The sequence below is a fragment of the Psammomys obesus genome, unplaced genomic scaffold (assembly GCF_907164565.1).
Source record: "Psammomys obesus unplaced genomic scaffold, mPsaObe1.curated_primary_1811, whole genome shotgun sequence".
Taxonomy (NCBI): domain Eukaryota; kingdom Metazoa; phylum Chordata; class Mammalia; order Rodentia; family Muridae; genus Psammomys; species Psammomys obesus.
The window spans coordinates 6640731-6655778 of record NW_026586173.1 but is presented as its reverse complement, the minus strand read 5'-3'; the positions used below and the strand labels follow the sequence as shown (position 1 = coordinate 6655778).

At 41.9% G+C, this 15048-nt stretch overlaps 1 protein-coding gene across 4 annotated transcripts in view; it reads right to left on the bottom strand.

Annotated features, from left to right (window-relative positions):
- Ntm (neurotrimin) overlaps positions 1-15048 on the bottom strand; it is a 980157-nt gene that overhangs the window by 111529 nt on the left and 853580 nt on the right. For all 4 annotated transcript variants that reach the window (XM_055601183.1, XM_055601184.1, XM_055601185.1 and 1 more), the window contains exon 4: positions 5912-6037. In XM_055601183.1, coding sequence (XP_055457158.1) covers positions 5912-6037 — 126 coding nt within the window. The remainder of the gene's footprint in view (positions 1-5911; positions 6038-15048) is intronic.

The window sequence follows — 15048 nt, the reverse complement described above, 5'->3', positions numbered from 1 at the left end:
AGAGCCCTGTGGAGAAGAATGTACAAAGTGCAGTGTACTTCAGGAAGAAGACACATGGGATGGATGTCCAGGGCACCCCATACTCACGTTTGGAACAACGTCACAGACAAAGTCTGGTCTAATTCTTCTAATTGCTTCCCTAGATTCAGGAGAAGACAGGCAGGCACCAGGCAGCCCTCAGCAGATCCCCTAGGCTGGGAGCTGCCCTGACAAGTAGCAAGCAGACTAAACACCAATTCTCTCCTTCTCTCCCAAGTCCTTCTATCTCAGAGACTTCAGTCACTTACAGCTTTATGGTACAGCCCTGACTGGAAAGCTAATCACTAAATACTCCCTTTTGTCACCTCAGAAAAGATATACAGCCTACACTGATTATTAACAAGGCAACTCAACAAAAAGAGCTTCCAACAGTAGCCGTACAACATAGTAGTTATCCTCTCTCTCTTTCTCTCTCTCTCTGTCTCTCCCTCCCTCCCTTTTTCTTTCTCTCCCTGTGAGTGGGTAGCATGTCCAGGTAAGGTGACGCCTTTACCTCCCTCCCTCAGCGCCTCTCTGCCGGGAACTTTTTCATCGCCATCCTAATGATGCCCATACCACACAGGTCCTGATGCTGGTGCTGACAGACTGCTCATTAGTGCCAGGGTGCTGCAGTCAGCCGACGGCATGCCAGAGCTCCACTCCTGACACTTTTTCACAGAGCTGTCACAGAGTCATAGAGCCTGCCAGCTCTGGTTGAACTCAAGCTGTGATACCTCCAGTGCCAATTAATGCGTCAGTGTCCTGCTTGGCTGGGGAGGAGGCCTTGTCAGTGTTGACAAATCGGAAACCAGGCAAGCCAGTGGTCTAGAGAGGGTAGTGGGTGTGTGGCTCAGCACACTGCCAGGAATAAGAGCCCATGCTAAGGGTCAATTCACTCTCAGCAGCTTGTTGACTTCATTTTTTTTTTTTTTTTTCAGAAATGAGGACTATCAATCGTCCACTAGGCTTCCTCAAGCATAGGAAGAAAGACTGACTGCAGGAAGACTGTTAACATGGATGGAGAAGTTATGATGATGCAATGGATGCAGAACTTATGTTGATGTGAATACAGGTATTCATTCCATGTTCTGTTAAGGGTGAAACTCAATGGGCACACTTCTGTTCTTAGCCCTTGAGACAAATGTTCAATTCCCTGCCTACTTTCTATTTACACACCAAGAATAAGGAGAAAGGGAATGGGAATGGCAGGAGGGAGGGATGGATTTAAAATAATAATTTTCTTTTTCTTGATCTAGAGGACCAGCACATTTTCATATAGGTTCTACTGTCCTTTCACTTACTTTAAGAAACTGTGCTTTGGAGCCACACATGACTGGCTTGAAGGCAGTAAGTGGTAGAAGGTTGTCACTAAAAAGCAGGATGAAGAACATATTTCAGAAACACACATCTCATTAGAGTGATGGCGCCAAGGACCTGAGAGCATCGGAAACCCTGACAAGAGCCACTGTTAGCCTTCTTGACTTCTGCAAAAGTTAACTTGAAGAGGGGCCTATTCTTCCAGCCTAAGTTGAGGTTCCCACTACAGCAGGTTCCCTTGGAGGGGCATGAGGAAAGGCTGGAAGAGCCTCCAAAGGCCAGCATTGAAATGTCCTGGAGCTTTGCCAGGTGTTTGATAGGTAAGGAACATGCCACCCCCACCCCCAGGCCCGGTAAACATCACGGTGAAGGAGAGCCCTCAAGAGTAAGGCTGGAGCATTGCACTGAAAGAAGAGGCATGCCTTTTTGGAGTGATAGCAAATAGCAGTGACATACACCAAGCCAACAGTATACCCTGAGTGGTATCTAGGCTCTAGCCAGCGCACACACTGTGAAGAATGCAAGAAAAGTGAGACACAGACCCTACTCTCAAAGAACTTTCAAAATGGGGATGATACAAATGAACCAGATGTGGGACATCTCTGCAACATGGAATTTCTTAATGCCTCTTCTTTCATCTTTGTGTGGGGTGCTCTTTGCGTGTCCTAGGTGAGGATTTAGTGGCCAAGAGTTCTGATGGAAAAAAAAAAAGTGGTGAAAGAGGTGTCCTTAGAAGACTCTATCAGGGCTCAGGGGCTCTTGGTGCCAAAGGTGTAAAAAGTCTACAGGTTCCTGACTGGACTCAAACCTTTACCTGAGCTTAAAATAGATTGCCAGGTATGTGACAATGTAGGAATTCCAACTGTTCCTCTAAAGCCCTGATCCCTCAATTAAATGATGCCAGGACTATGAGAACACTTGCCTGTAGAGAGTGGGGTGGCCTACTTTGAGTGTGTTCAGGATATATTAAAAAGAGAACACTTGCGCAAACAGACAAAACTCTGAGGATAAGATAGTGTTAAAGCACATTCTTTCTCTCCTAAATACACACAAAGGATGAAGCACAGGGTCCCAAGCAGGGAGCATCCTCGGAAGAGTCCCTAGCTTCTCTGACAGTGCACAAGCACACACTAACCCTCATAAGGACTTTAGCTTGGGTTTTTCATGGAGTTAGACATAGCTCTTTCCTGTGAGGACATGGAACGGTAACTTTTCCTCCTGAAAAGACAAGGGCCCATGCAAGTACATATGATAAGTGCACATCCCAATCAGATGTGCAGGATAAGGACATTTATCTAGAAAACTGTTTACTTTCTTCTTGAATTCTAGGAGTGGTAGATCCTGAGGAGGAAATAGAAAAGGCATGACATCATAAATAACATAGGAAAAAAACGACTTTGCACGAAGAATGGCTGTGCCAAAAGGCAGCTTCAAAGACTCTGTCTTTTTCTCTATCTTGCCTGTGGAAATCTGGCATTTCCTACAACTGATGAATGGCCCGGACAGCCCTCTTGGCCCTTTTATCCAACAGACATCCATTCCTATATCAACATGCAGGAGCCTTCCTGAAAGGATGGTCCACATTTCTCTATTCTCTTTGCACACAGAAGGTGGCCATGGCTGGAAGTACTCATTCTAAAGAGGTTATGAGATTATTGTGAGCTGCACTGGATGACTCCTGACAGACAAAAACCAGGATTTTTCAAAAGTGCCCTAAACCAGCAGCTAAGTCTAGAGGGAGAAAATGGGATGAAGTCATTAGATTGCCCCAAGTGCCTGAACTAGGTATTCTTTGGGGAAAGTTTAATGTCTATGTAAGAATGATTTGACTGAGACATGATCTGTTTCAGCGCTGGGACAAAAGATGACAACTGCTCACTGTCTTTGGTGATTCAGCAAAGGTGCCCATCATTCCTCCAGGAGCCCCAAGCCTGCCCTAGTTTATTTAAAATAAGCACTTTCTTAGAAACATTTAGTATGTACAGATGAAGGCCTGACTGCTAAGGATCTCTAGATTCAGCTCAGATTTGGTGGCAGCTCAATGACATCTCTGATCTCCAAAGAATCATCACTAAGAACACTGTTCCCTAGTAAGTCTCGAGGTGATTAGCTTCAGCTTGGCATATCTCATCAGTCTGAAAGTGGGACAGCTAATCTAGGCCCCAGATCTGGACAAAGCTGTTCATCTAAATTACTCTAATCTGCAGGTAGATTCTGATCAGCCTGCTCCTCTCCCCTTGATCCATCTTCTGTTTCCATAGCAGCTAAAACCTCAGGAAAGTGGCAGCATCTGGCCCAGGCTCAGGTGAAAAATCTCCCAGGGAAGCGAATTAACTTGATGGTCACAAAAGGAGGAACAAAGGACCCCAGAACACAGCAGAACAGGCATCAAATTAAAGGGAAGTAGGGAGGGGTGGAAAGGAGGGGGTAGAAGAAGAAAATGAAATTAAGTAAGAATATTTAAGAGATTTAAGAGAAATTGGAAAAACCAAAAAGTGTAGGGAAGGCATCAGCATAACAGGGTTTGGCAGAAGAAGGTATATGGAGCAGAAAGAAATGAAAACATCAAGACAAAGAGAAAGAACTTGCTGGCCAGATGTGGGGCTGAGAAAGGGCATCAAACAAGAGACAGAGTCTCTTGGCATTGGTAAAGAAAGTCTACCCCAGCCGATAAATGTTCTTCAGTTTCAAAAGGCAGACTGGCCCAGCACCTGACAGCACTGGGGACTCAGTGGAATTAAGCTGTGATGAATGGGGGGTATGGACTTGAAAAGCCTGTGCATTTAGGTAGCTCCGCCTTTACAAGTGTCTCAGGTCCATTCTCCATCACTCATGATCTCATGCACAGCTGAGGCCTCCTCCCAGACTTGAACTAGTTCATACACAAGGTCATTTGGAAAGGAAAAATTGGCCAAAATGTAAGCAATTCTCTCTCTTGTCCTTTTTTCCCCCAGTGGTAGCATCAGGAATGATGGCCAAACAGCTCCCCAGAGTCCAGGACAAGTATCACTGAACTTGCCACACTTCTGAGACTGTCTATCATGGTGCACTGTACTGTCAGAAGGGAAAGTCCATATTTGAGGCTGTTATAGTTCAACACTGATTTTTTTTTTTAATAGGTGGTTGTGTAAGCACTACCACTTTTGAGAATGGGGCTCTTAAGTTTCAGTGAAGAACATGCCGGAAACTGGCAATCCTTTGTTATTTGGGCTCTGCTGTGAAAAAAGATAGTCTGCCTGGTCCAGTAAGTTATTCAGTCTACATTCAACAGTGAACTGTGTTGATGTAAAGGGTCAGCCCCATTATCTCAGTAGAAGACAAAACAGAAGGGCCATTGTACTTCAGAAGTCCTACCCAGCCATTAGAATATTTCCATAGACCATATCACAGCTCACCTTCTCCTTCTCCCCAAACTTGCTTCCTTCCTTTTTCCTCTACAGAAGCTGATCCCAAGAGCAACCCTAATACATTTCTTTCACTTCATGTTCTTCAAAGTCTACTGTGAGGGTCACACAGCCTGTAACAAGCAAATAACCTCCACTAGGGTTCCTTTGGAATCCTTAACTTTACTCTACCTAGCAATATACATGCCTTTATCAATCCATACATGCATATACTTAAATGCATATGTAATTATATACATGCCTTAGACATCAGCCACTGATCAGCAACAAAACTGAGGACTTTCATCAGTGCTGTTACTCCAGTGTTACTATTTCTTAACTAAACTCCTTGTCATTCTATCAATGTATACTACTCAGTTTTCTCAACCTTAACCAGTACTTTTTACACCTGTCTCATGAGAATATGAGTTCACAAGAACAGAAATTTGTTAGTTTGGGATTATGGCTAATTTCTCCAGTTTCTAGAACAGTCTGGATGATTGCACTTTCTATAAATATTTGGCAATGAGTAAAGTAATATTATGTTCTTTGATAACAAATAAAAGCTATCTTAATGATAAGTGACACCCTGTCACTTCCTAAAGGTTTCAAAGCACAAATCACTCAGTTTGGTCTTCATAACATCTGAACATTTTGGCAACGTAAATTTTGCAATTTAGCCACGCATTATGGTATACTTGTTATCTAGGAAATATCAGAGAAAGGCAACAGGGAAACCACAAAAACAGCTAATGACTAGATTTTTGGCAATGCTGCAGAGGCACAGATCAGGGAAATTTCTTGTTAGAAATATGGCATTTAGAGCTCTCATCTGTCCTTATGTGTTTGTATTTCCTATCTCTTCAACCACCAGCTGTACAATGTCACCAACGCAGCCCCTCCCATCATTACAGTTGATGTGAGACATTCACACAGAATGTCCTCACCACCCTTCCACCTAGATTCAAGAGGAATTCCTCTCCATGAGATTGCAAACAGATGTGCAGATACAACCTTCCGAGAGTATCACAGCTGTGGCCACTCTGCGTCGAACAACAATCATATCTACACAGTTATGAGTTGAAGTTACTGATCAGGCTCCCAGAGAGTCCCTTGGACTCAGTACTCAGCACCGCACCCTCCCATTTGTGGCAAACAAGATGGCTATTATGTCTCGTGACTGCTGCTCTTACCTTTGGGGGAAATATGTCTCCAGGTTACTGTAGGCTCCGGTCTACCTGTGGCTATGCACGTGAGGCTGATATTGTTCCCTTCGTTAATGGAGATGTCTGAAGAAATCTCTACAATTTTGGGAGATACTGTGGAGACAAAACAGGGGAAAGCAAAATAAAAATCCCGCTGACAGATCTCTTTGTTGTCTTAAAGTAAAAACTGATAGAATAACTCAAAGAAGGAAATGTATCGGCTATATTTGTAAATAATAAAAAAAAATTAGAAAAAATACCTTAAACATGAAAAAACATCTTACCTTGAATTTAGCTTCCAGTTTAAACATTAAGACAGAGTCTGGAGAGTAAACTCGACTGCAATGCTGCAGCAACTCTTCCTCCAACTATACTCCTGTCTCTACTTGCACCTCCCCGCCCTGACTCCTCCAACACGGGTCCATGAGTCATTCTTCTTATTGAATCCAGAAGTGGCTTTATGTAATGCAGTTCTGATTATAGCACATCTCCATCCAAATAGCTTAGATTCCTGAGATAACCAGGCAACCATGTTGCCTAGCTGAGATAACCATGCTCTCTAGGCCAACATAACAGGTCACTCAAAAAGAATCAAGCATCAACTATTTTCCCCTAGGAATCTCAAGTGGACTCCATTTCCATTCACCCATGCTTTGTCTCCAACACACCATGCTCTTTCTGGTCATCATAAAGGATCTATACTCTTCCTTACATTCTTTGTACATAATCCTTTAAGTCCCAGGTCTTTGTTATTTTCCTTGCCATCTATCTGTCAGTCAACTCAAATTTAGTATTGCTTATTCACCTGTGTTTCCAGAACATACTAGATACAAATGATCGGGCACTCTTATCAGTGAGATGATATGATATGATATATGATATGATATGATATGATATATGATATGATAAATGATATGATATATGATATGATATATCACTTGACCCCTCCCCTGCAAAGAAGGGAATGGTCTTCCAAATGCCTAAAGTTGGGGTGGACTCTTGCATACGTGGCTTCTGTTTTCGTGACTGTTTTCAGCTGTATGCTGTTGTGCTATTCCTACTGTACTTCACAGAAGAATCTCCCTGCAGCCTGGCCAAGCCACAACTAAGTACCCTATCTCATGCTGGAACCTATGACTGAAGCTTGTTCTTGCTTTAAATCTGAGCCTACTTCTGTACGGTCAGCTTTACCACAGACAATGTAAAAATTGGATTCTCCATGTGGTCACTCATTTGTCTAATCTGTCAAATGGTCTGTACTTCAAGCAGATGAAGTAACAACGTCATTTATTGAGCTCCCAAAGTCTAATCATAGATTTATTCTGGTACATTATATCCCTTTGCTTGGAGTCACTTGTTCAGTCATCTGTGCATTGCTGACAGCCTGAGCCTGAGCCATGCCTTCCTCACCTAGGTATCCACAGCAGAAGTCCAACAAATATTTATAGCATCCATACACATGCCTGACCTTTTTCTCTGCAAAAGGGATATGATGAAAGTATGTCCTCTGGGCTTTCTTCCTTGTTCTCCCTTCTCCATCATTTTCTTCCATTCACATCCTGTACTCCATCCATGCAGTATACTCATGGCTCACAATCATGTGCTGTATTTTATTCCCTTATCTCCTGTTCTCATTGCTGTGTGTGCTCACATGCTTCTGTCTGATGGTACCTACTACATGCATCCATTTGGATGAACTTCTACCCCTTATGTTTCAATAGAAGGTTTTAAAAAAGAACCTTTTCATCATTTAATTTTACATTTTCATGCATACAGTGTCTTTCATACAGTAAACAAAACTGATCATTTCTAGACTTAAATCCACCTGGAACTTTAGGCAAAGAGGTTGTGTGTGCATGTGTGTGTGTCTCTCTGTGTGTATCCCTATCTATCTGTTCATTGCTACACATTAAGATAGAAATAAATAATAAGTAAGACAGAAATAAAGTGGGATGGGACACTCACTGCTCCACAATCTAGGACATTTATAATCTAACACTGTAATTTGAAGGCTGATCATTAAAAGTCAGAATGTGCCTCTCAAGAAGAAAGGCAGTTGAAATGTTGGTGACTAAGCATCTGATTCACCGACTCCATGACATAGGCATTTCTAAATTTCTTAGTTCTACTACAGAACTCTTGAAGAAGAAAAGCTCATGTATTTTACTCGCAGAGCTTTAACTGCACTGTTCCCTTCAGGTGACCCAATCCAGCTGCCTAGTCCCCAGCTCCTGCCCATTTTTGGCACCACACAGCCTTGCGTGCTTCCTGCAGCACAGGCTGCCTGCAGAATGTCTGCACTGGCCTTGCAGGCATTGCTTCAACTGTGCAGGTAAGTAATTTATTGATCTGTAAAGCACTCTGAGATTCTCTGCAAGGGATTATGTCACACCAACGCCATGCAATAAAATAAAAAATGATGGACTTTGTGAACACAGGGTGATTTAGGGGTTGTAGTTGGAAGTGTACGTAAAGTACATTTTAAGTGGAAATCAGACTGGGTAATGAATTATTCTTGCTTTGGAAGGGCTGACTGGGAGTTCATTTTCCTGGCTTCCTACATGATAGCTAATCTGCTAATCATACACTAGAGAACAATGGACAGTCCCCAAGTGGCATGGAAGGTGGAGTGGGCCAGCGCTGTCAGCACAGTAAGTATATTAAATGAGACAATCACACCTCGTGCTTGGAAGAATCATCTAGAATTGTCTCCTCCCCTACCCTTGCCATTTACAACTGGAAAGTATCCAACTTATAAGGAAAACGTTGGAGAAGTGCTTACCACCTTTCCCAGCGAGCCTACCAGCAGAGTTTGAAGGAGGCAAACTGCCCCAGGATGGATCCAAAGGAGAATCCATGCTCAGTATGGGGCTCAGGTGAGAACAGGCACAACCACAGTGATAAGAGCTAAATCAGGGTGTGCAGATGTTCTGAGATGGAAAGTATCGTTTTCTAGGTGGCAACTTACAGCACCACTGTCAGCTTTAAGACTAAATTAGAGGCTCAAAGCAACCATTGACATGAGGACTTGATTTCTATCCTCAGCACCTCCCTGAAAAAAATTAAATTGAGCTAGCATTGAAACACTATCATTTTAGCTAATTCCTGCTCATAAGAAAGACTTGGGTAAGTAAGATAGGCTCCCTGTATTTCACACTGTTTCCATGGATACTTTCTGTACCTTACTTCCCTTAATGCAGGCTGTTAGAAACATATGAGAATTGCTTTGTTTGCTTGCATTTATTCACTTAACCATTCATTCATTCTCTTGTCAATATGTATGAGTCATTTTCCATAAGCCAGTATTTGTGCTAAGCACTAAGAACATAAAGTCCTTTTCCCTAAGGATAACGTGATCTAACGATATAAAAACAGACAGAGGAATCTAATCCTTTGATTTATCATGACACAGAAGCATTCATCAAATGTTATGAGAACACAGAAGTCAGATGCCAAAACTTGACTGTGCATGGCTGTTGCATGACCCTTTCCAGACAAGTGATAAGTTTGTTAAATTTTAGGGGATGAGTAATTATCAGGTCTGGGGAGAAGAGGAGGAGAGGCTTGTTAAGCAAAGAGGGTGACATAAAGAAAGCACCATTGGTGAGACTTTGTGCCTAGATATAATCAACCATTATTGGAAGAGATTTCTTTTCAAAGGCTGTGCCAAAGGCACCAGGTGCTTGTGAATACATAGTCTACACACAATTTGGTAGTAGGTATTTTATGGCATGCAATAATATATGAGCCTAGTTAGCTCTCCAAGTACTTGCAATTTGTTTGGGGAAACAATGCAGTCAAAACATTTCATTGAGTTGAATGATGAAGTAAAATGGACCAGAAAATTGTGTGTGGTTGGGAAATGGAGGACACATGTGATAAGTGCTACAAGCTAGAAGAAGGGATGACCATAGTGAGTAGGAGTGTGGAAGATGGCTTCCCCTCTCATTAGCGTCTGCTTTGGATAACAATAAACAAGGAAGAACCATGAACAGAGATGCAAGAGGGGCTGTGTCACAGAGATCAGAAATATACTGGCATTGATGAGGGAGCAAAAATCCATGGGATACATGAAAATGCAATGTCTGCCATCAGGAAGTGGTGTCCCATGAGGCTTGAGATCCCAGTTCTGCCAGGCCACCTTCCTCATCTACAGAGAGGAACCAGGAATTCTGTAGATTCAGGTATTTATGCAACTCTTCTGAGGACTTAAGAGACAACTTTCTTTAATGACCTGCTAACAGTTCCTGGAAATATGAGACATCCAATAAATGAGTTTTATGCTGCATGTGGTTGGCAAACTTGTGTGTAGTGTCAACACAGAATAGACAGTCAATAAATTTCATAAGGATCAATGAAAATGAAATACAAGATCAATGAGGTAACAGGGAACCAGATTGTGGAACAGCCTAAAGGGCTAGGCCTTGGATTGTTAACTTCAATAGGCTACGGAAAGTATTTGATTTGTTTTTGAAAAAAAATAGAATGCCATAATTTAAAAAAAAATTATTTTAGAAAGAATCTGCTAACCATGTGTCAGAGTGGAACTGGGAGAAATTGGAATTAGTGAAATCTATCTACATGAGTGATATTAAAAGCCTGGATTGAAATGTTGGCTCTGCAGAGATAGAAGGAGAGGGTGGGTTGGTGAACAGTGCCAGAGAACACACATGGGACCTAGTGATGGCCTGAAAGGGGAGCTTAGTGGAGCAACTGGCACCATTACTTAGATTCATCCTGATTTGCATATGCTGATGGGAAAGATACTGGGGGAAAACAGGAGGACAGCCAGGCAGGAGCATCCTGTTGCCAGTTGGAGTTACAGGACCAAAGGTCCAAGAGCACAGCTGAAAGGTAAACCGGGAGGGCTGAGAGCAGGAGCCACAAATTAAATCTGCCTCAAGAAAGGTTGTCATTTTCTGCGCTTGTGTGTATTTGATGACTGATGGCTTTTGAGGTATGAATCTGAAATATACCAATTACGTAAACAGAAAGACTAAGAAGTATTGAGGATATATTTAGGAAGAGAGACAGAAGTCAGGTGAAGCATACTCTGAGGATAAAACTCCAGATTTAATACATTTTATTAAGGTTTCATTTGGCTATTACTGAATTCTAATTCAAATATGTAAATAATTAAATAAGGTAATTATTAAAACAATATTCTGAGGAAATTTCCTATTCCTGGTTTAGCTTACAGTGCCCAGGTGTTGAGTTTTAATAATTATGTCATTAATAAATAGCAATTTGCTGTTTTTAGCACACAGTAGATATCCTATTAAATCCAAATTAAGATGCTTTATTAAGCACTGTGCAGACCTGTGGGGCTGAGAATGCCCATAAATGCCTCAACCAGGTACTTCCAGGACACCTGCAGATCTATGCCTCCCATATGGCTTCCATTGCTGCCAGAGGAATCTTTGCTCACTAGTGAAGGTCTGGGATGCCCAAAGCTACTCGGGACAGTTTTCAAGGCTGTGATTTCAGTGCAGCTGTGTCCTAGTAAATTCTCAATCTACAGTATTAAAAGACCAAATGTAGGATACTGGCAACTTTTTCAGCTTACAGACCTCAGAAAGACACTCCAGGCCATGATAAGACCCCTATATAAATTACACAACATAGATGGGGAAGGTGTTAAAGAAGCAGCCACTGTACAGCTGGCAAATCCTACTGAGAAGCTGCTTTACTTAAGAATGGATCAGGCTGCACCCCAGAGACCCTCCTCTTTGTCTGCTGCCTCCTCTAGTCCTAAAACACCCCCAACTTTTTCTGATCCAAAGATCTCCTCATGATTTCCACTTTTTCTTTATATGGCTTGTCTGTTCGATTCTCTATATCCCGACTCCTCAAAGAGGTCTTCTTCCACCACCTTTTCTAAGATTAAAGTCTCCACACTGGATTAATTGTGGCATAATTATTGGCTTTTCATTTACATTGGAGTGCTGGAGGATTGAGTCCACTGCCTTTGGCATGATGGGCAATCACTCTACCACAGAGCTACACTCTCAGTCTGGCCTCTTCTAAAGGAAATGGAAGCTCTGCTGGTTGTCTTGTTCACTAAGTTTCACAGTGCATGCCATCATGTCCGGCAAACTTCATATTCCATAGATAAGTTTTGAATGAATGGGTGTTTTTGCAAGGCTGAAAGGATATGTGAACACACAGAAGTTTGTGCATATACTCAAGATCTATGTGGTACACATAGCAATGATAGTCACTAGTTTTCAATATCACGTAAACACACACACACATTCACATTGACATTGACACACAATTTTTCCCTGCATTAACCCAGTGAATAGATGTTATTTCTAAAGCAACCCATCATGATGGATTTAAAGTGTTTCCTGTGACACAGGGATTTTACCACTGACATCAATAAACTCCAGGTAAATAGGGATTCCTATTCACCTGATTATTTCCTGTATTTTACAGATGAGAACACTGATATTTGGTAGGGGTGGACGTCTAGGAAATTGTTCAAGGACATACAACAGAAATTTACAGTGTGGTATATAAGTTTTGGTGAGAATTTTTATGGGTAAGAAAAATAAGTCCTTGGAATTGCAAGTACATATATGAAAAAATAGATTAAAAAAGAAACATGACACCTATGTTTTATACACATTGGCTGCTTGCAAAGCCCTGTTGTGCATTAGGTGTTTTGCAGGGAGTGAGTTCACTGATAATAGTTTAAGAATCCTATGAGGAATTTCTAGTATTATTACTCACAGATGAAGAGAGGAAGAATTAGGGGGCTTTAGTAATTTGTTCAAGGGCAAACTGCCAATCAGGGGATAAAAATGGAACATACTAGCAAGTTATGGCTGATGTCCACTGTCTGCTCTTCTCAGAGGCCAGTCTTGTAGGTTACGGGCTCCAACCCAACTTTCCTTTGGCTTGCAAAAACATCTATCCCATACCCCCAAATACCCCACATCCTCAATCATACAGCTCCTTAATGAAAGAACTGTGAGCAACGGTTATTTCTCTCATCAGAATTCTGATGAGAATTCTTTGTTAACATCTCACTCCTTTCTTTCGTAGCTCCATAGCAACATCTGTGTGCCCATAGGGAACTTAGCAGAAGGAGCCCTTCTCAGTGCTATGTATACTCTGTTATTCTTTACCACACAGTGGACGGGAGGTTCCACAACACATTTTTCCCCTAACTTCCCACATCTGCATACATATTGAAATCTCCTGCTTATTCCTCTCCTACTCTTATCCTACTCTCCTTCCTCTCATTCATCTTCCTTCAGAGTGAGCTGAACCAGAGATGTGGCCCTCAGAGACACTTGGATATGAAACAGCCACTGTGGCTACTACCTCCTATATGCACACAGGTTCATTGGACTTGTGTCTACTGGTGACAAAAAGGCATCAGTTAAGTCCACCTTTGTCCACTAATAGAAATTCTTATTAGGTCTGTTCTGATTGAAAACAGAAGTCCGCCATTGGTTTGCTCTGTTCTCCCATTTATTCCTTTTCTTCTTTTTTCCCTTTAAAGAAAAGTATCTGCATGCTCCAATGTACATTTATAAATTGTGGGATCTGTGGTACTATTTACAAAGAGAAACCCTAAGATTTATGTCAGAAGACTGGATACTAAGCTGAGACCTTCAATTTACTAGCTATATAAACTTAAATCAATCCTTCTACTAGCTAATTGCAATAATTATTTTAGTACCTTTCTAAACCCCCTCAACATACACACACACATACTTTATGGATCACAGAAAATGTGGAAATACCACATTTTAACCCTAAAATGTTATTCAAGTGTGACACCATAGTATACTAAAACTCATGACCCTCTAGAGACCAACATGAAGAGAAATTCAAACCTTGTGCGCAGGGACATTTGCTTGATTTCAAGGTGGGGTGGTTAACACTCCTGTGCTCCCATTAGCTGATGCTAGCCAGTCCTTCAGAGGACAGAAGCATCTGTTGACTGAGAACTCAGTCCCAGCCTCAGATAGGTACAGACTCCTTCTCCTGCCAGCAAGGAAACAATGGCTGCTGCTGTTGCAAGGAGAAGAAGGCAGACTGTTCAGAATCCCAGATGAGGGTCTGAGGACGTGAAAGCTCCTTAATGATACAACCTCAGGCAACGGTTATTTCTTTTCATCAGAACACTCTTGTCATTTGTTACATCTCATTCTTCCTCTCTCAGCCTCTCCATATTAAAACGAAAGAAAAATCATGAAGCCCTGGGAGAAAATCCAGTGATTTATTCAGGATTAGTCATAAACCAGTGGCTCTGAAGTTTGGAATGTGTGCCTTTCAGGATCGACTGAAATGTGGAAGGAAGTTTTTATGAGCTCTGCTCTCTGACCCAGTTTAATCATTCCTGATGGAGACATAGAAGAATAAAGTAAACACCATTCATTCATCATGCCATGCTTCCCTGGTTCTGGGTATATTAGTGTAAATTGAATTTCACAGCCCCTACCTGTAACCGTAAGTGCTCCATTATCATGGGCACCAACTACGAAATTGTTAAGAAGTGTCTCCTCATCAGCTGCTTCATGAGAGAACATAAGAGAAGGATTGCTAATCATGATACAGCCTGCCACCCGGACAGTACTGCCTGGGTTTCAGTTTCTAGAACAAATGATACAGACTTGGGCTTGAGTGGCTTACATGCCTTACACCACCATCCTGAAATGTACCAGCTCCTTAGGGACCGATTAATCAAAGGATAGAAAGATGGAGAGGGATTCTTTCTCAGGGCCACTGAGCAGCAGAAACAACTTCAAGATGCCCTGTAGAGCATCTTGCTGGGTGTTCAACATGGCGGCCTCTTTGGAGATCCTCTTGGTAATGCTTTGGGCATTACTCCCACTGTGCAGAAAAGGGGCTAAAGCTCCCCCATTAAACAGCTAAGCCAAGTATGCCATGATGTAGCCAGCTAGCCAACATGCAGTCTCTAGTCAAGTGTCCCGGAAAACCAACTGCCAAGTTTCCACAACCAGAAAGCCTCCAAAATTAAAATGTGCCTAACTTAAAGAAGGAATCATTTAACTTGATTAGCTACATAATTTTAAAAGAAAGAGACAAAAAGAAAGAAAGAAAGAAAGAAAGAAAGAAAGAAAGAAAGAAAGAAAGAAAGAAAGAAA